At 36.5% G+C, this 26,869-nt stretch overlaps 1 protein-coding gene across 1 annotated transcript; it reads left to right on the top strand.

Moving 5' to 3' along the window:
* The first annotated feature begins 1,985 nt into the window (after positions 1-1,985).
* On the top strand, positions 1,986-8,203 carry C10H7orf78 (chromosome 10 C7orf78 homolog). Its single transcript, XM_010349349.3, has 4 exons — positions 1,986-2,500; positions 4,843-4,927; positions 6,098-6,240; positions 8,084-8,203. The coding sequence occupies exons 1-4, from the start codon at positions 2,075-2,077 to the stop codon at positions 8,201-8,203; spliced, it is 774 nt and encodes a 257-aa protein (XP_010347651.3). The 5' UTR covers positions 1,986-2,074.
* The last annotated feature ends 18,666 nt before the right edge of the window (positions 8,204-26,869 follow it).

Here is a 26,869-nt window from a genome sequence, read left to right on the forward strand (position 1 = left end):
TTACATTTTTTAAAATCTATTTTATCTGAAATAAGCATAGTTACTTCTGCTTATTTTTGGTTTCCATTTGCTTGCAATATCATTTTCCATCCCTTCACGTTCAGTCTATGTGTGTCTTTACAGGTGAAGTGAGGTTCTTGCAGGAAGCATGTAACTGAGTCTTTTTAAAATTCATTCAGTCTATATTTTTTAATTGGGAAAATTAACTTGTTTACATTGAAAGTTATTACTGACACTTGAAGTCATACTCTCTAACTTTGTTAATTGTTTTCTGGTTGTTTTGTTTATCTTTCTTTCTTCCCTTCTTATTATCTTTATGGCTTGGTTGTTTTCTGTAGTGATCAATTTTGATTCCTTTTTCTTTTCTTTTTTTTTTTTGTTGTTTTGTATGTTTTTTTTTAATTTTTTTGTGCCTTTTCCTTTCTCATTTGTATATCTGCTGTCGTTTTTTTTTTCTATGATTAGTATGAAATTTACATTTGATTGAAATCTTCTCATTACCTGACCTTCTTCCATAAACTGTTTCTTCTCCTTTATTCCCTATTTTGGTTAATAAACTGCAATGTATTTAAAACAAAGCCCAAGATACTGGATTTGCTAAGTACCTCATGAGAACAATATCCCTTTCTCATCTTCATGCTACATTTTTGTTTAGGTTTTTAACTATCTCTCATCTAAATTGTTGCTACGTTGGGTTTGGGATTTTCTTTCTTTCTTTCTTTCTTTTTGCCTTAGCTTTCACTTTTTATTATGAGGCTGTCCTCCATACTGATACCACGTGGTCTTTCTGAAATACAAATAACTTGCTAACTATTTTCCTGTTGTAATTTTTTAATTTGTTCCCTGTTGTCTCTTTGATGAGTTTAAAACTTCTTAGTGTGGCATAAAAGACTTTTAATGATATAACCCCAACTAGTTTCTCTAGTTTTTCGCATTATACCATTTTTCACTGTCTCCTCACAGAGAAGCTATGCTCCTTTTACATGCTTCTTGCTTTTCTTTCAGTATAGCATACCCCATTATAAAATTAAAATATGTATATTAGTATTTGGAAAACAATCCATCATTGCAAAATGTTATAAATTTTTGAAAATGTACATTTTCAACATATCTGAAGCATAGTTTCCTTTCATTCACTGTAGTTTCCCTTCATTTACAACTTTAGTATATCGAAAACTAGCATGTAGAATTTTGACCCTCTATTCTGATGCTATAATGAAACAACACGAAATTATATCACAAGACAAGGAAATGCATCCTCACCTCAGGTCCTTATTTCCCAGGAACCAGCATTGTTGTACTATTTCTACTTCACCAAATATATTTTAATTGGTAATTAGCCTTTCCAAGGAGACTTTGAACTCATTGAATCATCCAATAACATATTGATAATGTCATTAAATCTGAGAAGTATAATAATGATTTCCTTGTCACTGGTTAGCTAGTCAGCAAAAAGGAAATCCATGATTCTCATTTATAAGTTTCAATAGCAGTAATTACAATATACTAGCGATGGTTTAGGCAGCTACAGGTATCCTAAAAGCAGGTGATGACGAATTTCACATACTTTCTATTTCTAGGTGAAACATTATTGCCTTCCTTTACCACCTGGAATGTTTCTACTTACCTTTCAAGATCAGTCCAAATGACAGCTTTTGACATCACATCTATTTTCCTGATAAAGCTAGCTGACCTATCTCCTTGCTTCTCATAAAACTAGTAATAGCTATCCTATAACAAAGTTTTATTTTTGGTTTTTATGTTTGTCTTTTAAGTTAGCATTTTAGTTACTCAAGGATATGGATTTTATGTCAATCATTTTAAAAATTACCAGCCCTAGTGCAGTGACTGCTGTGACAAAGGTTCTGAATAAATATTTGCAGCAATGATGCTTTTTTCCTTCTCCTCCATCCACATTTCCTGACATTTCTGAGCTTTTTTTCTGCTTCATAAATCTTTCGAAGATTAACTTTGCTTGGAGCGAAAATGTTGAATACACCTTTGCTGTAGTGACAAGCTTCACCTATTTCCATGTCTGTTGCAGATTCCTCCATGTGAAAACGCCCTCCACATAATGTACCATGCGTCTCAGAGAGGTACAAGAGATAGGGATATTGCAAAGAGGCTGCAATATTCTTCACGACAGGATCTCAACTCCACATGGAAAAAAAGTGGTCTGCAACCTCGACAATGTAAAATGAAAGTTAATGTATGGGAAATAAAGCCACCTGATTTTAGCTACAAACTGTATACCTCTTCGAGAATTCCAGAGAGACCATCCAAACCCCTTAAGGAAGAAAAAAGGAGGAAAAAAAGCAGTTTTCCAGATATAATGCTTCACTTGCCTAGCATAAGGCATCATCCTAAGAAGGCCATAACTCCTAAATTTATAACTACATTTCCACGTCTGGATTCACAGAAAGCAAAGTTAATGTTTGTGAAGAGTGGACAATATCCAAAGGGTGTATATGTCAATCCCAAACCACATGACTTTCGACAGGTACAACAGAGAATTTGAATAAAAACACTTTAATATAGATAAGGGAAACTATGTATTTTTTTAAATTCATTTCTTAATGAGAAAAAACTATTGCATATAGGAAAAAGGTGATATAATGTGTATAAGGATGCATCTTTTTTTTTCTCACAGAACAATGCAATTAAGATATAGCAATAAATGATAGAAAAGAGAGTAAGAACCTGATTGTTTCTGATGAGGTTTTATCTGCCAGGTCGAGTGGCCAACTCTGATGTGGACTTTCTTAGGTTTCAAGAGAAGATTGGGTTTAGATCTGATTGGATAACAGATATCTGTTGCCAGGAGTTTATAATCTAGAAATAATAAAATAAATGTGTGGTATAAATTAATGAATGAATGAAAATAGTTAAGAAGGGATACTCTATTACTTTAATGAATCTTTTGGATGATTAAAAATTTAAATAATATATGGGCAGTAATTAGATTTAGAATTTAAAAGGGTGATGAAGAATATGGAGATGCAAATAAGGTCAAATATGATTTATGCAAAATATGATTCCACTAAAATGTGAATATATTACATTCTTAGTTTTCTAATTTAGCACATAAAATGACTCTTGCTAGGCAAAGAGGCATTAGAACTAACAGTACAGGATCTAGAAATAGTGAGATTAAAGAATAAATGTATTCCAGTGGGAAAGTATAGAATAGTAGTTAAGAGCATGGTTTCTGAGATCAGAATATCCCTGTTCTTTTACTTTCTAATAACTTTGGACAAGATACTAACCCTTTTTCATTATTTATAATGTGGGTTAACAAGGTTACATATTTTATATGGTTATTTTAAGTTATGAATGAACATATGCAAAGCACAACAGAATTTGAAATGTTGAGGCACTCAATGAATGTCAACTCTATGAGCTTAGGAGAAAATATGGAAAATCCAGGGAGCCATAGTCAATAACTCTCTTTACGTATTCAGGGCAGCTAAATGCTTTGATTAAATAATTTAGTAATCAAAGTAATATTTAAGTAAATAACATGTTACCTTTTGGAGAGGAGGAAGGTCATTTAAATATTCAGTGTTACTGGTGTATTTAAATACTTTAGTAAGCCAGTCACGGTGGCTGATGCCAGTAATCCCAGCACTCTGGGAGGTCGAGGCAGGCAAATCATGAGGTCAGGAGTTTGAGACCAGCCTGACCAACATGGTGAAACTCTGTCTCTACTAAAAATACAAAAATTAGCCAGGCAGCCAGGCATGGTTGCATGCACTTATAATCTCAGCTACTTAAGAGGCTGAGGCAGGAGAATCACTTGAACCCCAGAGGCAGAGGTTGCACTGAGTCGAAATCACGCCACTACACTCCAGCCTGGGCGACAGAGCAAGACTCTGTCTCAAAATATATTTTAAAAATAATTAATTTGCTAACCACAGACTTACAAAATTTGAGTAAATAAAACTCAAGAAATGGTGGACATTTTTATTTTAGCAGAATTAACTTGTTTCTATAAATGAGTCAATTGGAGGCAGAGTGTTATAAATTATGTAACCACCAGATGTCAGTATTGTCACTAATTAAATCTCAATGAAGGCTTTTTGAAAGGAACTTGATTTCGTGTTGTATTCAGTTAAGACTCAAAAATCTTGTATTAGGGAATCTCCTTCTTAGGAACTTTTAATATTGTTCTATATACTTGTGGCAGGTGACGCATTAAGAATAGAATCCTGTTTAACTTCTGCTTGGTACCCTCACTGTTTCATGCCACATTTACTTAGCTTTTGAGTAGAGACCTTTGTGATGTTTTATTTGATCAGTTCATGGAGTGTACAAATTCTATTTCAGTTAAAATTGATTCACTTAAACCACTAAAAATGCTACTTTGTTTATAGCTTATATTTATATATATAAAACAATAATAACTCTATTCCAAGTTTGACAAATTATTTAGCTTTGTTCAATATTTTTGCTGCATTGCTGAAGTAAGTTCAGCTCCAGAAAAATAATATGTAATTCTATGTGTCATAAATTAAGATTGAGTTTAGGATTAAGTTGTCAAATTTTGAACAGACTCCCTTAATTCCACACTGTTTAAGATAATATTTCTGATCTATTCACAAAAGGGTAATTGAAGTACTCCTCTCCACCACAAAATGAACTGTTTGTACACTATTTAAATCTTAGATTATTCTTTTAAATTTTCATAAACAAGTTTTAAATACTACATTTGAATACCACAAAAAAGTGTCAAAATTACATTTTGGCAAGGAAATATTTACGATTAGGAAAAATCAAATTCCGACTACAATAAGAAACAATGCATGTATTGGTAATATTGCAATCTTTTCTTCACATATCTAGTGCCAACCTAGTTTACCCGACTTTAAGACAACTTATGAAAAGGACCCCTTTGGATTAAAATTTAAGTCACAATCCTTAAGTACAGGTAAGCTGTTATGATGTTATGAATATTGCAAAAAATAAGCTCTCTGCATTATATATTAGTATTAGTAACTGTAAAAGCTTTTAACTAAACAGGTGGATTTTATTATCACCTTTAATAATATGGTAAATTTTTAAATGCCTTTTAATTATTTGCAACAATACATTTACTTTGCTACCACAACTGTTAATATATTGTTAAAGATTATTTTTGTGACCCAATGTGTCATGTATAGAGAATAAATGGACTGTAATGCTTAAGAGAATAAACTCTGGAGCCATGCTGTGCAACTCTGAATCTTTGCTTTACTGCCCTAAATCACCTAAACTGTCTATCTACTGGTTTCCCCATCTGGAGGTGCAGATGATAACAACTGTATCTACATCATAGAATTAATGTGAGCCTTAAATGTGCTAAAGGCACTTAGTAATGTATTAAAAAGCACATGGAAATAACATACAAACAGGCATGCTATAATTACTGTTATGATGCCATTTGTTAAGTGTTAATTCAGAGTTAATTTGTATTATTCAGCATTTATTTCTATTAGGATAGATAATATCTGAATGCAATATTTATATGTTATAATTATATATAAATTAAAACAAAATGTTAACAGTGATTGTCTCTAACTAGTGAGTTCACAGTAACAATTTCCTCTTTTTCAAAATAAGGGGCAAATAATTTCATACCTGTAAAACTACAATAATTTATTTTAAAATAATGTGCAAATTTTAGCATGTGTTGTGAAAGTGTCATCTAGGTGTGTAATTAAAATGGAACATGTCAACTTTCCTAGTACATGCTATGTGTAACTCATTTTGATAGAAAATGTCAAAGATACTTTATAAGGCCCTCAAGCTTAAAAATACTTTAAGTAAAACCTAAGGTAGAATGTAAATGTGAAATATACCATCCAAAAGGAGATAATTTAGAAAGACAGATCCACAGAAATAAATGATGGGATTGGAAGTGGGGTTTGAAGAAAAACAAAATTAATTCCAGCAGAACTGACAGAAAAAATAAGAAAAGGGTTTTTTAGATTTATATATATAAATTATTCAGCAACTTACCCCTTCTGGGTTCTGATCTCCAAAAATGATACATCTGAGAGACAACACGAACAAAGACATGTGTCATTGCTAAGCTTTTCATTTGTTTTCATATCTCTAGTACATGGATGCCATTTACTGAAAGACGATAAACAGAAGAACACTACAGGAAAATTTATCACCCACAAGGGTCGTGAATGCACCTGGGATTCAAAACTAATTTTGACAAAAGCCCCATGGCCTGTTAGATCGGCTTCATTTACGGTGAGTTTGACTTTCTCTGCAGCTGTTGGGAAATGCTTCCAGCAATGTTGTCAACAGTTGCTTTAATGCAGGAGTTTTTTTATTACTTACAATGTAAAATATATTTATGACTTTAAAAATAAAGCAGATAGTCTCTGCTTTTTTTTTTAGTGCAAATAGTGGATTATTTAAAATTTCGGATTTTCTTTTCTTATTAAAATTAGAATTGGTGTAGTGGAATAAGGTGTTGATGAAAACAGCCAAACACTGTAAAAATAGTTGAAGAGGGTTTTTCAGAGCCAAATTGATGATCATGACCTGTAACAGTCTCAGGAAGTCCTGAGAACATTTGGCCCAAGGTGGTTAGTTTACAGTGTGATTTTATACATTTTAGGGAGACAGAAGTTATAGGCAAAGATATAAATCAACACATATAAGGTATATTGGTTGGGACTGGGAATGCAGGACACCTTGAATCTTGGAGGCTTCCAGGTCATAAGTACATGTGAAGCAGGGCAGACAAGCCCAAAAACTGGGGCATAGGCTGGGTAGGTTCATGGCTTCATCCAAGAAAGAATTCAAGTGCAGGCCTGTGTTGTTAGACAGCATCTTTTATTGAAGTGGCAGTGTGCATAAGCAGCAGGAGCAGAGATACCCCATATGCACAATCCCCATGTAGCAGCTCAGGGGCACTTATGCAGTCATATTTACACCCATGTTTAATTACATGCAAATTAAGGGGTGGGTTATCCAGAAATTCCTAGAAAAGTGGTGGTTCCTTCCGGATGCTGTCACGGCAATGCTCAAGGGTCATGACCCTGGTGGGGCTGTCTCCTGGAGAGATGCTTTCAATGCCTCTTCCCTGTTTCAACCAGTCTTCCATCTGGTCTGGAGTTGAGTCCCACCTCCTACCTCAGATTCAGAGTCTCTGATTGGCAATTGGTTGAAAGAGTTAGCTTTGTCTAGAGGGGTTAAGTAAGCTTGAGTTAAGGTAAAAAGTGGGGATTGTGGAAGCCAAGGTTCTTGTCATGAAGTCGAAGACTCCGGGTAGCAGGCTTCAGAGACAATAGATATGAAGGTCTTATGAGACCTTAAAAGATATGACACTGTCTGCAAAAGAGCAATAGCTTTGCAGGGCCATTTTGAAATATACCAAAACATAGTACATTTGGGGGTAAAACACTTTTATTTCCTTCAGAGCCTGCTATTTGTCATGTAATGCTACACTGGAGTCAGGTTGAAATGGAGATCTTATTGCTACAGAGTTGTTTGTCTGTTTTGTCAGTCTTAAGGTCTCTGTTTTAATAATGTTAATGCTGGTGAGTTGCGTCTGAATTCCAAAGGGAGGAGGGTATAATGAGCCATGTCTCCTTTTCTTCCCATCAGAGGCTGAACTTTCTTTTCAGGTTTCTTTCTGTCTCTTCACTCATGAAAGGGGGCCATTCATTTGGTTGGGGGGTGGAGGGCTTAGAGTTTTATTTTTGTTTTACGAAGGCTTAAATATTGGAAGAAATTTTTCCCAAATTTCCTCTTATGTCATTGGGAATCACCAGAAGTTCAGTGAATGACAGTCACATGAGAAGGCCTGAAAAGTCAGCTCTGTGATACAATCACAAAAACAATGTTGGAGTACATACTTTTACCCTGGCTGAAAGTCAGCCCTAGTCACGTAAGGATGTTTTGTAAGCCCTTTATGTCTAAGCAGAGCAAGATGTGAATCTGTATAACATATACACTTTTAAAGTGTATATTAAATAGCAAATTTTAAAGTGTAAATTTAAATACAAATTTTAACAAATAAACATTTAAAGTTAATATATGTCTGTGTGCTTTTACTCACTTCCTTCATACCATCTTCCTTCAGAGATATAGAAGGCAGCGTGATGCGTACAGTGCATTTATGGATCGTGTGGAAGAAAAGTTTACAAAGATATGCAAGAGCAGGTGGGCAAAAAAATTAGGATTTGTTGTTAAATACTTTTAGTATCTCTTTAACATTACTACTCAATTTCTGTTTTAATAAAACATATTTTATCATATAAATGCTCCACTGTCATAGGAACTATAGGTGAAGTACTTGCATGGTGCTTAACTGTTTTAAGTGGAGCCTAAAAGAATCCAGTCCCTTTATCAAATAATTATTATTTGAGAATTTCATCGCAACCTGTTTTCTAGGTGCATAATCACCTCTCACAGCTCTCTTTATTCACATGTCAATGTCATCTCTGAGAAGTGGAGGGTAGATTAATGTCGTAGATAGAGTTTGGGCTTTTAGTTTGATGAAATGAGTTCAAATTAAGAGTAATCCCCCTACAATTTGTGATCTTCGATGATTTGCTTAAATTTTCTGAGCCTGTTTTCTCAGGTTTTTGGAGAATTAAATAAGATGACATACATAAACTGCTGGCACAGTCCCTCATATCTTCTTGATTCAGTTATTACTATTATTGTGAATGATAATATAGAGATATGGCCTTGCATGACCATAGTAAAGTAACATATTGCCTGTGGCTCAGTTTTCACATCTGTAAGAATGAGAGTAATAACAGTACCAACTCTGTAGAGTTACTAGTGAAGGGCTGCGTTGTCTGGGGAATTACCCGTGGTTTGTTGTCTCATGCTGAGAAAGAATTCAGGGCAGGGACACATGTGGGTGGATTAAGGAGCAGAAAATTTAATAGAAAGACGAAAGGAGAGAGGAGAGCAGCCCCTTGCCAGAGAGAAAGAGAAACATCAGGAAAAGAGGAAGGCAGGCCTACTGCAGCAGATTTCATAGGCAGGCTGGAGGAGGCGGCGTCTGATTTACATAGGGCCCACAGATCGGTTTAATCAGATGTCACATTTACACAGCTACGGGAAGGCTGGCCATCCCACCCTAACCTTATTATGCAAATAGACTCTCCACTCGACCAGCACCACCTTCTCTGCTCTTTACTGTTCATGTGGCTGGTAAAGGGAAGGGAAGAGGGAGCCTCCATTTTGAAGATGCTTTAGTCTCAGGTAGTTATTTTCTACCAGCATTCACTGGTGCCAGCGTCCAGCTTGCTTGTCTGTGTCTGCAGCTGCTTTTTGTTAGAAAATGATTTGGGGCTGCTTTTCATTAAAAAGAAAAACCTTACGGAGGACTTCCATACTCTATCTGCCTAAGCAATTTCCTCTTAACTCCCGTATCGCTATGAATAGACAAAGTTCGTATTTGTGAAACACTTGGAACATGGCACATGACACTTAGTAATTGCTACCTAAGTATTTTATGAACAACAATTCAAAACCATGCATTTTTTGTGTACAAAATAAAATACGTAAAATGTCTAGGGACTAATGAAGTCAAGACCTTTATGAAAGATGAGAAAGAGAGGCTACTCAGTAAGATTAGTCTTTGGATTTGTATGAGGGACTACACAGAGCGAATAGTCGGCAGATAGCTATCTCCAAGAGGACCACATGACAGATGAAAAAAGAGTAGATAGGTGGCCAGAAAGCTGTCTCCACATGGGCAAGAATTTGCTTTAAGTGGTAAGTATGAAGTCATCCAACTAATGATTTGGGATGTAGACTTGTTCTGACAAAGTTTACAAAATGGTTGTCTTAAAATGCAAACATCCTGCCGTTTGGACATAAAATTATTGATTCGTGTAGCATAGTGGGAGCTTCTCCTATATAGTTGATGTACTATAGCTTAGTGATTGGTGGTTCAACATAGAAGAAAATGGCATGGTGGTCCATCACCAAAAGTTTCTTTTTTGAAGGTTGTTGCTGTTTTTTTCTTTTTTGAGATGGAATCTTACTCTGTCACCCAGGCTGGAGTGCAGTGGTATGATCTCAGCTCACTGCAACTTCCACCTCCAATATTCAAGCGATTCTCCTGGCTCAGCCTCTTGAGTAGCTGGGATTACTGGTGCCCGCCACCACATCTGCCTAATTTTTGTATTTTTAGTAGAGACAGGGCATCACCATGTTGGCCAGGCTGATCTTGAACTCCAGACCTCAGGTGATCAACCCACCTCAGCCTTCTGAAGCACTGGGATTACAGGCATGAGCCACCGGACCCAGTCACTAAAAGTTTCTTAAAGTGATTACAGAAATTCATAGATCACTACTGCTCCCTGTAACACTATGAATTCATGGCCTCTACCCTTTTATGAAAACTTCAACCTTCATAGGTATCACTAGGAAGCATACTTCAAAAGCAAATCTACCTGAACATTTCACAGGCTTCTCACAATAGAAATGTTTTCATCTGAAGTCATAGTTCCTCTTATTTTTCCATTTTTTTAAAAATATTTAATGTATTTAGCAAACGGATTCCCATGAAGGTTTAAATAAAATGGCTTTATTTTTCTCAAATCATGAATTTTAAATATGCTGTGTTGGATCTCCCTCCCCTCAGCTTGAGAACAACTTTGGCAGAGCCTACAGATTTTCAACACTTCATTTGTACTAGCCCTGTCGTTTCTATAATTTAAACACACATTCAACCATAAAAAAGTTATGTAAGTCAATTTTAAAATATTTGTAATTTAATATATGTTCAGCCATGAAAATTCAGGGTAAGAAATAAATATGACTTCTATTTCACATTGTACATGAAGAAATAAATTCACGTGGATTATAGATCTAAATGTGAAAGGAAAAATAATGACATTTCTGAAATACATTTAGAGAATTAAATGATATCTTAAAAAGAAGCACAAAAGCACTGTCTGTTAAGAAAAAATTATTGAACGTTCTATTTGAACATTCAAACTACAAACTTCCATCGAAAAACATCATTAGGAGAGTGAAAAGGTAGACAGAGAGTTTAGAGAGAAAATATTTGCTACCCATGTAAGCAAGAAAATGGTTTGTATTAATGATACATAAAGAACTCATGCAAATAAGAAATAGGCATAAAATCCAATGGAAAATAACAGGAGGCTGGGCATGGTGGCTCACTTCTGTAATTCCAACACTGGTCGGCCAAAGTGGGAGAAACTCTTGAGCCCAGGAGTTTGAGACCAGCATGGACAACGTTGCGAAACCCTGACTCTACGAAAAATTTTAAAAATTAGCTAGGTGTGGTGGTACACACCTGTGGTCCCTTGAGCCCAGAAATTTGAGGCTGCAGTGTTTCTTCTACTGCATTCCAGCGTGGGTGACAGAGCAAGACCCTGTTTCAAAGAAAGGGAGGAAAGAAGGGAGGAAGAGAAGGAAAGAAAAAGGAAGGAAACAGGGATTTCATACAAGAAAATCTCTAAATGACAAAACATGAAGTAAGTAATCCGAGAAATATGCAGTAAGATGCGCAATGGAATTCTGTTGCACAACCACCAAAATAGCTAAAATAAAAAGATAGACAACCAGCAGCATAGGATTATTCATTGGTTTTCATGCTGCCAATTAAGACATAACTGAGACTGGGCAATTTACAAAAGAAAGAGATTTACTATACTTACAGTTCCACATGGCTTGGGAGACCCCATAATCATGGTGGAAGGCAAGGAGGAGTAAATCATATCTTAAGTGGATGGCAGAAGGCCAGAAAAGAACTTGTGCAGGGAAACTCTTGTTTTTAAAAACCATCAGCTCTCATGAGACTCATTCACTGTCGGTAAAAAAAAAAAGCATGAAAAAGACCTATCTCCGTGATTCCGTTACCTCTCACTGGGTCCCTCCCACAACACATGGGAATTCAGGATGAGATTTGGGTGGTGACACAGCCAAACCATACCATTCCACCTCTGGCCCCTCCCAAATCTCATGTCCTCATATTTCAAAACCAATCATGCCTTCCCAACACTCCCCCAAAGTTTTAACTCATTTCAGCATTAACTCAAAAGTCTACAGTCCAACATCTCATCTGAAACAAAGCAAGTCCCTTCTGCCTATGAGGCTGTCAAATCAAATGCAAGTTAGTTATTTCCCAGATACAATGGGGTACAGGCATTGGGTTAATACAGGAGTTCCAAATGGGAGAAATTGGCCAAAACAAGGGGGCACAGACCCCATGCAAGTCTGAAATCCAGCGCAATAGTCAAACTGTAAAGCTTCAAAATGATCCCCTTTGTCTCCATGTCTCACGTACCAGTCAGACTGATGCAAGAGGGGGGTTCCTATGGACTTGGGCAGTCCTGTCCCTTTGGCTGTGCAAGGTACAGCCTCCCTCCCAGCTGCCCTCATGGGCTGGTGTGACGTGTCTCTGGCTTTTCCAGGTGCACAGTGCAAGCTGAGAGTGAGTCTACCATTCCAGTACGTGGAGGACAGTGACCCTCTTCTCACAGCTCCGATAGGTGGTGGCCCAGTAGGAACTCTGTGTGGGAGCGCCCACTGCACATTTCCCTTCTGCACTGCCCTAGCGGAGGTTCTCCATGAGGACCCTATCCCTACAGCAAACCTCTGCTTGGGCACCCAGATGTTTCCCTACATCTTCTGACATCTAGCCAGAGGTTCCCAAACCTCAGTTATTGACTTCTGTGCATTCGCAGGCTCAATACCATGTGGAAGCTGCCATGGCTTGAGGCTGGCACCCCTGATGCCATGGTCTTTTCCTCCTAGGCCTCTCGACCTGTGATGGGAGGGGCTGCCACAAAGGTCTCAGACACCCTGGAGACATTTCCCTGGTTGTCTTGGGGCTTAACATTCAGCTCATCATTACCTATGCAAATTTCTACAGCCAGCTTGAATTTCTCCTTAGCAAATGGCATTTTCTTTTCTATCATAGTGTCATGCTACAAATTTTCTGAACTTTTATGCTCTGTGTCCCTTATAAAACTGAATGCCTTTAACAGCACCTGAGGCAACTCTTTTTTTTTTTTTTTTTTTGAGACGGAGTTTCGCTCTTGTCACCCAGGCTGGAGTGCAATGGCGCGATCTCGGCTCACCGCAACCTCCGCCTCCTGGGTTCAGGCAATTCTCCTGCCTCAGCCTCCTGAGTAGCTGGGATTACAGGCACCGCCACCATGCCCAGCTAATTTTTTGTATTTTTAGTAGAGACGGGGTTTCACCATGTTGACCAGGATGGTCTCGATCTCTTGACCTCGTGATCCACCCGCCTCGGCCTCCCAAAGTGCTGGGATTACAGGCTTGAGCCACTGCGCCTGGCCCCGAGGCAACTCTTAAATGCTTGGTTGCTTAGAAATGTCTTCTGCCAGATACCCTAAATTGTCTCTCTCACGTTCAAATTTCCACAAATCTCTAGGGCAACGGCAAAATGCTGCCAGTCTCTTTGCTAAAACATGACAAGAGTCACCTGTACTCCAATTTTCAACAAGTTCCTCATTTTCATCTGAGATCACCTCAGCCTGTACTTTATTGTCCATTTCACTATCATCATGCTGGTCAAAGCCATTCAACTAGTCTCTAGGAAATTCCAAATTTTTGCACCTTTTCCTATTTTCTTCTGAGCCCTCCAAACTGTTTCAACCCCTGCCTGCTACCCAGTTCCACGGTTGCTTTCACATTTTCAGGTATCTGTCAGCAGTGTCCCACGTTACTGGTACCAATTAACTGAATTAGTTCTTTTTCATGTTGGTGATAAAGACATACCCAAGACTGGGCAATTTACAAAAGAAAGAGGTTTATTGGACTTACAGTACCACATGGCTGGGGAGGCCTCACAATCATGGTGGATGATGAAAGGCACATCTCACATGGCAGCAGACAAGAGAAGGGAGTTGGTGCAGGCAAACTCCCACTTTTAAAGCCATCAATCAGATCTGGTGAGACTCATTCACTATGACTAAGGCAGCACAGGTAAGACCTGCCCCCATAATTCAATCACCTCTTACTGGGTTTCTCCCATGACGTATGGGATTTGTGGGAGTTGCAATTCCAGATGAGATTTGGGTGGGGATACAACCAAACCATATCTATAGGCAAGGGTGTGGAGCAATTAGAACTCTTATACACTACTTGAGTGAGGAGAATTGGGCAAGTACTTTGGAAAAATATTTTGCAACATATTCTGAAGTTGAATATATACACCCATATAATTTATGACACAAAATTTCATTCTAAATGCTGTAAAATTAACTGATATATATATTTGTATGCACTAAAAGATATGTATAGGAATGCTTACAGCAGAATTTCTGTGATAACCTTTAGAGACAAGGTCAATGCCGATAAATAATAGAATGGATACATACAGTGTGACGTATTTACACAATAGATTAATCAGCAAAGAAAATGAACAAAATGCTGCTATATGCAAGCAATAGGTATGAGTCTCACAAACATACCAAGCAGTTTTTTTTAAAGGCAGGTGCCATATATATGTACAATGTGTATACACACACACACACACACACACACACACACACACACACACACACACATCTGTATATGCTGTATTGTTATTCCATTTATATAAAGGAAAACTTTTGTCCATGTGTAAGAAATCAGGAAATTGGCTTCCCTTGGTTTGAGGGGAAGGAGTACAATAACCTTCTGGGTCCTGGAAATGTAATATTTTCTGACATTGATGTTGGTTACATAGACACATTCATTTTGTGATACTCCATAGAAATATTTATTTAATATCTATGCACATTCTACATGTATGTAAAACTTTAATAATTTTTTTGATTGTGAGATTCTTTTTAATTGCTTTAAATTTCAAAAAGAAAGCAAGCATCATTGATTCTAAATTAGCACTCTAATCTCACATCCAATTCGAAATTTCTTTGCTGTTTTCAACAAAAGTCTGCCCTGTAGGATCTAGGGAAGAGAACATTGTCTCTTGTTTCTCTCTTTCTGTACCTTGTCTCAATCACACTCCATCGCTTCTTGATCTGCCTTTTATCTCCAAGGTGTTGGTGTCCAGAGGAGAAATGGAAGAAACAGGGGCAAAAAGCTCAGGTAAGAGACACTACTGTAATTGGCCATAACATCCTCTGTGTGGCTGATGACCAAATCGTGACTGGCTTGTGGAGGACACTTTTGCACATTATTCTCTCTCCTAGACAGAGGCCTCATTCAGCACAGTCCTCTGAGAACCAAAGTCCAGCAACTTACCCTAAGTCCTTCCCTCAGCCCACTACCTCTTATAGATCTGAGAAGAGACATCTTACCATTGGTGGGATTACACACAAGACAACTGGATCTCATCTATTTTATTAATTCACGGTGTTTACAGAACCCTCTATACAGCTCACCAAATGGCGTGAGTACAGAAGACCCCCATTTTCCTTTCTCCTTTCCTTCACATTGTGAGCCACTCATTTTTTCATCTCTAGATACAAAGTAGGCAGCATGCTCTATGATCAAATGCACGTCCCTAAAACCTCTTGGGGACATACATGAAACCACTCCTCTACAAGGAGCTCCTGAACCACCTTGTACTAAGGAGCCCCACAGGAAGGCCCTGCAGTTCTGTAGCTCAGCAATCATTCATCTCGAGCAAGACTGCTGGTTTCCTCCTCTCATATGCACCCTCAATCTTTATAAATGATAATCCTGATCATCCATGAGTTGGCTTTGCAGAGATTATCTTTTGTCTTTTTCTCACAGAAATTAGAAATGGGTATTCCTCAGGGCTTCACCCCAAGGGTAATGATGCCTACTTTAAAAACAAGGTCTTCAGATATTTGATTGTTGAATTCCTTAATTTGGATGGAATAGAGCCTGTGAGTAGGTGGGCTGTCCTATTCACCTTTTAAAGAGCCCCGTAGGGATAGGACTTCTAGCAGTTTCTCTATGGTGTCACCAAAACACCAGGGGTTTAGTCTAGGTCCTGATGCTTAACACACAGAAAGCCAGTCACTGAGACAATGAGTATTGCCAAGAAAGAAGTCTTTAATCAGGTTCTGCAGCCAAGGAGATGGGTGCTCAGTCTCAAATTCATCTCTCTGACCCAACTAAACCTATGGGTTTATATAGCAGGGAAGAAACATAACAATGTGTAAGAAAACAAGAACTAGGGAAGGACAAGGATGCAATTATGATGAATGAGGGCTCCAGGCTTCTCACTGTCAGGATGTCACAATCTGGTGAGTTTCAGTTCTTAGATACTTTTTAAAGAGGCGTGAAGGTCATTTCCTGAGGAAGTAACTCAAGTAAAACAAATGGAAGCTTCAAGCTTTAAGACCAGAAAGGTCAATTTCTTTGTTTATCAAAAAGAACGGTTTATGGGATTATTGGGTTGGTTTCAGTGGACCATAGGAGTATCTTCCTTCTAGTGTTAGCTTTGAGGCTTTTCCCCCATTTCAAGACAACAGAAAACACATCCCATTTCCACATCCTTTAAAAACTTGTAGTCCTTCCCTAAAGGAGCTCCTACCTCCTCTCACCTAAGTGAGAAGCCTCATTGTAATGCTTCCCTGCACTATTCTACCTTATTGGTGCTAATGGAGAAGGAAAAGTTGAATTATGTAAGACAGAATGTATTTAGAAGCCCTTATTTTTGCAGCATTTAATTGGCATTTATATATCAAACTCAGCAATGTGCAATCATTTTCACAGGTATAACCTTACTCAGTTGTCTTCTGACCATGCAATGTTTAGTCAGGCATTATAATTATTATGATTGGAGATAATTATTATTATTGTTATAATTTTATAAGCTGGGAAACTAAAATTTTCACTGGGCATTTAATGTTAACATCACTTATTCAAATGGCACTCCGCAACACCTTGTACTTGCCCTCAGTTGAATATGCCTGCTTTCTGATAAATATGAAAAATGAATTTGACTCTTTGGCCAACAGAGTCTAGTTCTACTTCTACGTCATAGTTGTAGTCATGTGCAACCATTCTTTTTTGTTATCGTGCCTTTGTCAGCTTGGTTTTCATTATTTCTGTAGTGAATAAGAGGATTAAGCAAATGATATCTAGCATTTGCAGCCAAGTTTCTGTTCCCAGGAGTGATCTATCAAGCAAGTCACCCTTTATAGAAGTTGATTCAGTGAGTTCTGCTCACACATTTTTCTTTTGTTCATTTTAATAGCTGATGGACCAAACCAGCATAGGGCTTCCTGAACTCCGGCCTGAATGTTCATCTGCCATGCATTTCCCAGTGAGGAATGAATTTTGGCACCTTCCTGGATTCTACAGAAATCTACACTCTCCCAGAAGCATGAGAAAGTGCTAAAACAACAAATGAAAGTTGCGTAATTTGAAATGCCCTTGTTACAACATGGATCAGAATCCAATCATCAGGCTTTGGATTTAGTCTGTGAAAGTTAGATCTATGAGTGCTTATAATGTTGTGCTTTCTGTTAATACCCAAGCTTAAAGAGATGCCCCAGTCTCAGGTAAAGCTAACGTGAGATGAATGAACAAGAATATGCTTACTAATTTTGACCACCATGTCCCTCTAAGGCCAGAGATTGCAACTGTTTGCATCCTTCATAGAAATAAGAATTACCTGGATGTAGCATATATTTTACTAAAGGATGACTGTTATGATGGGTGGGGAAGTAACAGTTAAAAATCAAAGATTTTTACTCAAAAAAATAGAGAATAAGATAGCAACCAGAGCTGAAGTTATTCAAATATAAATGTGGCACTTTCTCAGGAGATTATCATCCAAAGAAAAAAAAAATAGGAAAGTTTAATTCACAACACAGTGACGTTCTCCTACAGTTTAAATTGTTCCTAGAAATAGATTTTATTTCAGGACTCACAGAATGCCAGATGGTTAGTGATAGTGTTCATTTCTGGGGAAAAAAAGAGTGTATGTATGACCTTTGTATTCACATATGCAAGGTGGCACAGGCTGAAACAATCAACATTTACTTAGTATGTTTATGGTATATCGAAATCAATATTTGGATGTTCATTTTTCAATTTTTTCAATACACTTTAAGATGCTTATCTGAGACACACAAGTATATCAAGGGAGAAGATCTCCAACTAACAGAAATAATAAATGTCTTTAAAGATCATCAGGCTTGGAGAATTTATAGTTCCAACTAGAGGGAAAGGTCTCTCTTTTAGCATGTTAAAACAAATTTCTAAATTTTTGTTTAAATATTTTCAAGGAAAGAAAACAAATGACTTGAAATTTCTTCTTTGTTTCTGATCAAAATTTGATGACTATAATTAAAAATTAATAAAAGGGGAGGGTAGGATTTAATGCTATTGCCAGTTTTATCGAATGGATTATCCTATCACCTTTCGAATTTCACTTTGAAAACTATTGAAATAAAGACAAGTAAGTATTTAATAGCTCTGTTTACATAAGCAACATTAAGTGGAAAAATGAGGCAATGAAATTAAATCATTTCCCAAAGGATGTTTTGCATAACTTAAGTTCCCTGGAATTTGAACGTGTAATCTATGAAAAGAAATGTGCTGTTTAGAAAAATAAAGGCAGCAAATACTGGATTAAATAAATTAGATACCTGAATTTACTGAGGATATGTGAGTAGAAAGGTAGAAGTGCCCCAGGACTTAGTCCTTGGCCCGATCTCTTTCCTATCTGTATACACTCTCTTGGTAATCGCATCCTTTTATTTATTTATTTATTTTTTAGAGACAGGCTCTTGCTTTCTTGCCTAGGCTGGAGTGCAGTGACACAGTCATGACCCACTGTAGTCTCAAACTCCTGGTTTGGATTCTCCCACCTCAGCCTCCTAATGTCATTAATTCTTATTGCTTTAAACGTCATCTTCACACCCAAGACTTCCTAATTTGTATACCCAGCTCTGAAATCTCTTCCAAACTCCAGACTTAGATGCTTATCTAGGGCAACCTACTAGTCATCGCCTCATGATCTCCTATTAGACATCCTCTCAAACTCACCAGATCCAAAATTTAACTGTGATATTATTTTCCAGTCCCTGCACAGTCTTGCTTATCTCAGTTAATAGCAATTCCATTCTTACACTTGCTAAGGCAAAAAATAAAAATAAAATGGAGATATCCTTTTTTTCATTTTTTATCTCACACTCTGACCTGTTATATCATGAACCCAAGTTTCCACTGCTTTTAGTAAATGCATTGGCCCAAACCCTGTCATCTCTTGCTTTAATTATTATAATAGCTTCCTTTCTACAGTTCCCCTGGAGGCGACATTCACCTCAGTCTATCCTCAATACAACAGCAGAGTTGTCTGTCTGACTTTTTAAAATGCAATTTTTATATTATTCTTCCACTTAGAACCCTCCAATGTCTTTACATTTTAAGCCAAAGTTCTTCTAACGTCCTTCGTTATGTAGCCCTGGTTATTTCTCTGTGCTCATCTCCAACTACCTTTCTCCAGTCACTGGGCTCCTCCAACTAATAGAGAAACCTCATGAAGGAAGGAATTTTGTCATGTATTCACTGCTGTGTCCCAGTGCCAAATAGAGTAGCTGATATATAGTAAGTAGATGCTCCTATATAGTTATCAATGAATTACTTCGCTCAAATAGTCTGAGGGTTGTATACAGTATAGATGACTTAGTTATTGATTCCCACTCTGGGGAGCCCACAAAAATCAGTCATCCACTAGCAGTTGAAGAGAACTAAGTTTGATTTGTAGGTAAGAACTTTTATTTATAAGTTAATACCTCTGTGGAGTCATTTGCTCTTCCACTGCTTTGCATCTGTCAGGAATACTAAAATTTTAAGATTCTCGTTCATTGCACTTAAATTGGAAATACTACCCCATGACGTAAAAAATGAAACTTTTAGGGAAATGCTTGCACTTAAGTTATTGGTAAGTCTATGTCTTTCCATTAGAGCCAGACAAATATTGGCTTAACTTCAAGGCTTGCTGAGAACATTAATGATTAGCTGCTCAAATCAGCATGAAATAAATAGCCTACATTAACATAAAACTATGTTATCTATGTTCACATCCTTGCAAACAATAGATAATAGCAATCTATAAACGTCTGGTTATATTTATCTCCGTGTACTGTTTGTGAATTCTGGATTATAAAGTGACTTTCAGAACAATATTAGATTATGCCATAGCTGAATTTTAAGGAAAATACTATGCTGTTAGTTTAAAGAAGAAGGGCAGTAAAAGCCAACCTATATGTCTGTAATATATCAAGAACTTGGCTGCATCAAAGTATAATTTTTGAAAAGTCAGACAATAATTTGTATGTATATTATTAGTTGAAAATGAAATCTGTCAAGCCTTCTAAAATATTTTTTAAACTGGTTGCGGTGGCTCACGCCTGTAATCCCAGCACTTTAGGAGGCTGAGACAGGCAGATCCCTTGAGGTCAGAAGTTCAAGACCAGCCTGGCCAACAAGGTGAAACCCCATCTCTACTTAAAAATACAAAAATCAGCTCGGCGTGGTGGCCGGTACCTCTAATCCCAACTACTCAGGAGGCTGAGGAGGAGAATTACTTGACCCCAGGAGGTGGAGGTTGCAGTTAGCCAAGGTCACACCACTGCACTCCAGCCTGGGCAACAGAGTGAGACTCTGCCTCAATTAAAAAAAAAAAAAAAAAAAAAAAAAAACTATTAATTCACTAGACTGAACACATAGCAAAGATTTATAACTCTTCACTAAGGGACTCAAGAAGATGAGAAAGGTGGTTAAAAGACCATTTTGAAATTCTGGATATTTGTACACATGTTTAAAAAATATATTTATGGGCTTTCTAGGTTATTTACAAAGCTACTTATCTTTCAGGACAATAAAACCATAATCGATAGAATTATCCTCTCCACCAGAGAGAAATAATTTGCATTCCTACTGGAATGAAATCTACCACATGATATGTGATTTTACAGAGTCAGGACCTTAGTTAATGATAAATAGTGAGTAATACAGAGCTGCATGCTTTTAAACCAGTACTCCTCGGATTTTCAATAATCAAACTGATAGCATCATGTGGCCAAAGTCTGAATAAAATGAAGTCTTATATATAGTTTTTTTAGGATTATAAAGTAGTATGATATCCTTGGGGAATACTTTGGGAGAATCTATTAAAATTTAAAATATAAATATAATTTGACCCATCACTTTCACTTCCAGGAATCTGTTCTTCAGAGGAATAATACTCATATGCTAGGTAACATATAGAAACCTGTATCTTTATTACTGTAAAACAAAAATCCTGGAGAGAAAAACTAAATGTATGCCAATGAAACAATGGTACAGCTGTACAAGATAATAGAAGACAGTAATTTTTTTAATGAGATAAATCTATGTATGCTTTCTTGAAAATGTGGTCCATGACAAGTAAAAACTTAAGATAAAACAAAAATGCACACTATTTTGGTGCTATATATGTATGCATACTTATACATATGTACATTCATGCAGGCCTATGTGTAAATATATATACATGCATGCATATATATGTGCATGCATGCACACACACTTGCTTTAGTCTGTATATATGTTTATAAAATAATAATAGCTAATATTTACTGTGTCTTTAACTTGTGCTAGGCACTATCCTCCACACTTTACACGAACTGATTCAATCCTCAGAATCATCCTACGAGCTAGAGATCAGTATTCTCCCTTTGTAAAAGTAATTTGCTCAAGTCACACAGTTGGTAATAGAGCTGGAATTTATTTCATAAAGTTTGTCTTGAGAGCCTGCACCTCTTAAACTCTCTATTGAAAGTTCTCTAAACAGCCTCAGCTTGAAAGGAAAAGCAGACCCCTGGTTAGTGCTGTCAAACTCTTAGCATCCCAAGGATCTTATTCTTTCCTCTAAGTCATGCATGAGCATTTTGAGGGTTCTTGTTTCCTTTTTCAAGGCTTAGGTTCCTTTTGCTCTCTAATTCAGGTCACCAAATTCTAACTTTGGTCTCTAAATAAATACTTCAATGGAGTAAAACGGAAGGTCTGTGAATTTAAAATGTTAAGATTCTATTAGATAAGGAATGCAGCTTTTGGAGAAAATACTGACATTTGATTGACAGAAAAAAACCTTTCCATTGCAGACACAGTAAGATTGATTTAATTCCAGGCTTGCTGATAATATTAATAATTAAGTTTAAACCAATGAGGAAAAATGGACTGCATTTGCATAGAGCTATACAAAAATTGTGAACTAAAGATGAACCTGTTCCACTCTTTGGTCAAATAATTACATTAGCAATTGGTAAAGGCCAAGGTATAAACTGCTGCTTGTATTTCCCTTTGTAATATTTTTGAGTAAGTGAAAAATTTGAGCAAGTTTTGAAAAAGTGACTATCTAAAAAATTAAACGATATTATTGTCCATATTATGTGGAGATTATCAAGCCCATATTTAGGGGGAAAAAATGTTTTCCAAAGCGATTTCAAACCTGATGCATGTTAAAAACCAAAGGAAGTAGTTTTAAAAAACTAAGCATATTTTAGTAGATTTCAGGATAACTTTCAGAATCCTTCAGCTGTGTAGCTACATGCTGCATTTTTGCCTTTTTCTATACAGCAAATAATTTTCTAAAACTTGTTTTCAAAGCAATTATTGTACCAGATTCACTGCTATATATTTTAAATTAAATGTGAATGCTGTCCCAGAGCAAATAATAACTAGTACCTATTGAGCATATTTTATGTGTTCTAGTTATTTATGTACATTGTATGCACAGTCCAATTGAATCTTTACAACAGTGTATGTGTGTTTCATATATATGAGTTTAATATAGATTTATCATCACCATTTTCCAGATGGGGAGGTAGAGGAAGTTACTAATTTGCCTAACTTCACACAATTAATAAGTGGAGCATCTGGAAATCAAACCCAGGTAGTTTTTATTTTTTAAATTGCAAAGTCCAGATCCCTAACCACTATGCTCAATGTCTCTAGAGTTTAAGCATGTTAATGGCAAGAAATGGGTTTCCAGTGTCTTTTCATCTCTAATTTTATAACTGGAAAACTACTATGATAAATCATAGCTCCTAAACTACTAAGCATCAGACATATTCATTTTTCTACAAACTTTAATGCACAAAGTGAAACGTGATTTTTTTTTTAGTTGGAGAATACATTTTCTATGTTTTTTAAGCAAAGATAATCACCATATTTTTATTGACTATAGAGAAACATTCCATTTTTTTCACAAGTTGAAACAGAAGTTAAAATATTCAAATTTTAAACAGTTTCCTTTCATTGAGATAGGACTATAAATATTTAAAACTTTCAATTTCATTTGTAAAACTTTTAAACTGCTCTTAACAGATGAGTGGAGAGCTTTCTGCAGAAAACATTCACTTTTAATTTCATAGTCCCAAAAGAGAAATTTGAAGGCCAAGTTGAAAATCTGCTTAGATCATTCCAATGACACTAAAGAAAATGAACCTCCAGAAGATGTTTTGAAGAAGTTCCCTTTCCCTAAAAAAGGGGCAAAGAAGCTAAAAAGATACATCCTCACAATAGAAAGCCTAAATGGCAGAGACCTACAGAATTATTTATTCTCCTCAGCCTATCAAAAGTCTCTTTCAGATTTTAGCATTCACCATTCAGAGTGTTTACATTATCATGAACTTTCATAATAAATGTGGTAATAAATGCTACACTACTAATTTTCAGGTAGTGTTTTAATGTAGAAAACTCTCCCTAAAAGTACATAATCATTAATTTAAACATTTCAATAAGATGAGCCAGTTTTACTTACTAATAATCTCCTTTGGGTGATTGTTCTCTGTACTTTTATAAATTAGTTTTTTCCTTCACAAAGTCACTTGATTATATTAGATACTTATTACTTGACAGTTAGTAGTACAATTGCTTGATGAGAGAAAAAGTAACATCTATAGACAAGATGTGCCCTACACAAACTTGGAAAGGCAGAAAGTTACAGATGATTATCTCACATAAGGAAAAGCAACTCACACTTGACAGTGTAATTGTGCAATTGCTTGATGAGAGGAAAAGCAACATCTGTAGACATGATCTGCCCTACACCAACTTGGAGAGGAAGAAGTTACCAATGATTACATCACGTAAGGAAAACCAAATCATATCTGCCCATTGTTTTGGAAAAGGAATACAAATGTCAGCCCTGAACATGGTGGGCCTAGTGGACCGGCGCCTTTAACTCTGACAAATGTATCCAGCCATAAACGCTAAGAGCTTTATTTATTTCATAAATATTTAAGATGGCAATTACAGCTAAATGATTTTTAAAACTACACAAAACCTAAGCTGATTCTTTTATTAAGAGAAACTATACTGGAGCCTTTTAAACATAAGCAAAAGTTGATCTAGGAGAACAGTGAATATATGCTCATCACTTAATATCAACAATTATCATCAGTCACTTTGCCAATGCTAGCTCATCTATCTGCCCTCAACTTTCTTTCTGGAATATTTCAAACTAAATCCCAGACATTGTATCATTTTATTCACAAATATTTCATTATGTTGCTAGATGAGAAAAAATGCTTTTTATTTTTTTACCTCTTATTTGAAGGAACATATTCATACACTAATTTTTCATTGTTATTGTTTGAAAAATTAAATATTGCAATCACTTAATAAAGGTCATAAATGCAAGACAATAGTAATTAAGACAACTAGAAAAAATAAAACCAAAACGGAACCATTTTCCTTTATTTTTCTGCCTTCTCTTGCTTAAGTACTTACCAAACCATTTTCTTCTTGCTGCGTCCTTGATTCAAAAGGTAAATATGATCAGTGTTTCATTACAAGCTTTACAATTAGATAAAAAGTAAGACCAACTTAATACAATATAAAACATATTAGCCTTAACAATAAGTTAACTTTTTCTGTGATGTTCAAATGATTTTTGAAGTTCGTAAGGCTACAGGATTTCAGGTCTTAAGAATAAGTATTTTTCTACATGTTGTTAAACCAGACGGCGATACAATAGTAAATTAATAACCAAGGTTTTACAGTTCATGTGAAACACTTCCTGAGCTAAAGACTATTCTTTGTGTCATATGAGCTAAAGTAATACACAGGAAAAAGTGGACCTAGAACCAGTACACTAATCTCTAATTATTCTTTATATTATTCTCCAGGCTCCCAAGATTTCTTTAAATCCCTAAGTATTTTGGGGGGATTTTTAAATTATGTTTTGCTTTGGGATTCTGGATTTTAAGTACACAGAATTGAATTGGCATTACTCCTTGGTTCAAGACTGACTTTTATTCTAACAGTGCACTTCCCTTCCTTTATATTTCATTTTGAGATTGTTTCCATTCATTATTGCCTCATTCATCCCCTTCCCATCTCCACCAGGCATCCACTTACATTCCGACAACATACACTCTTCCATACCACATTCCACATAGTTCACAGCCATTTGTAAATACGTGCTTCCATAAAATTTGTTTTTGCTAATACGGGTGTGCTCTTAATTATGTAAGTAATATTGCATTCTGTTGCATTACTATTTTATTCAACTTTTTTTTATTTGTCTACATTGCTATTCTTTCCATGTTGTTTATTGCCTCTGACGCTGTATGTTATATCTCTCATGCATATCCATATACCACATGTTACTTATACATTTACGTGTGCCTTATCTCCTAGGTTGCCTTTGACTTATTTGTACACACAATATGCTCTGGCAGGGATCATTGTACACATGTTCTTGTGCATCTGTGAAGAGCATGTCTAGGGTACAAATACAAGAGTGGAATTTGGCAATACAAAGTATGTGCTTCCAGTTTTCACTAAATATTGCCAGATTGCTCTCCAAATGACTACGTTATGTTGGAGCTGCCTCTCTCAATATTGTATGAGGTTTCTCATTTCCCCACATCCTCACTAGCCTTTGATGATGTATACATTTTTAATCTTTCTTATTTTTAACAAACTGATAGCCACAAAATAGTGTAACAGAAGAAGTAGAGTCATAGTGGTTGTAGTGTTTAGGTGCATGGGCTCAAAGCAGCCTCACCTAGATTCAAATGCTGGGTGTGCTGCTTAATACTTGTATAGCTTTCTGTGCCTGTTTTCTAATCTGTAAAATGAGATAATAATGCATAGCTCAAAAAGTTGCTATAAGTATCAGAACAGTTATATTTTAAAAGAATTTAGAATAATGCCTGGCCATTGTAAACACTCAAATATTGGCTATGGGTGATTCCTCCAATTAATTGGATGCGAGCACTGAGTACTCTTCATGTTTACTGGCCACTCACATTGCTTCATATTGAAGCGGCATCATCTGGGGTAAATACCTATGGTTTGTTGCCTGATGCCAAGGGAATCGAGGACAGAGAGTCACAAAAAGTGTGTTTGAGAGGAGGTTTAATAGGTGAAAGAAAGAGAAAAAGAAAATAGCTCTCTCTCCTGTGGAGAGAGAGTGGTGCCTGAATGGGTCTTCCAGTTCTGTGGTGAAATACCTGGGCTTCTATAGATGAGCTTGAGGAGGTGATGCCTGATTTACATGGGGCCCAAGAGATTGGTTGGACCAGGTGTGCTGTTTGCATAGTACAGGAAAAAGCAGGCCATCCCACCCTAATCTTTTATTACGCAGACAGGGTCTCTACCAGGCTGGCGCCATGTTGCCTGCTTTTTCACTACACACGTGGGGGCAAAGCAAAGGGAAGAGGGAACCTCCATGTTGCCTGGAATACTTGGCTTCCAGGTATTCATTCTCTATTGGCACAGCTGCTGGCATTTACCTATGCAAGCTTTTAGCTTGTTTATCTAAGCTTGCCGCTTGATATTTCAGAATGCTTTTTGTTAGGAAAAAAAATGATTTGGGCTGCTTTTTTCTTTTCTTCGAGATGGAATCTTGCTCTGTTGCCCAAGCTGGAGTGCAGTGGCATGATCTTAGCTCACTGAAACCTCTGCCTCCTAAGTT

The sequence above is a fragment of the Saimiri boliviensis genome, chromosome 10 (genome assembly GCF_048565385.1).
Source record: "Saimiri boliviensis isolate mSaiBol1 chromosome 10, mSaiBol1.pri, whole genome shotgun sequence".
NCBI classification, from domain to species: Eukaryota; Metazoa; Chordata; class Mammalia; order Primates; family Cebidae; genus Saimiri; species Saimiri boliviensis.

What these genes read in the sequence shown, in the direction of transcription:
- C10H7orf78 (XM_010349349.3), top strand. Translation starts at nt 2,075, where the DNA reads ATGTACCATGCGTCTCAGAGAGGTACAAGAGATAGGGATATTGCAAAG. An exon ending in GTCACAATCCTTAAGTACAG is followed by an intron (nt 4,928 to 6,097) that starts GTAAGCTGTTAT and finishes TCATATCTCTAG; the next exon opens with TACATGGATGCCATTTACTG. An exon ending in TTAGATCGGCTTCATTTACG is followed by an intron (nt 6,241 to 8,083) that starts GTGAGTTTGACT and finishes ATCTTCCTTCAG; the next exon opens with AGATATAGAAGGCAGCGTGA.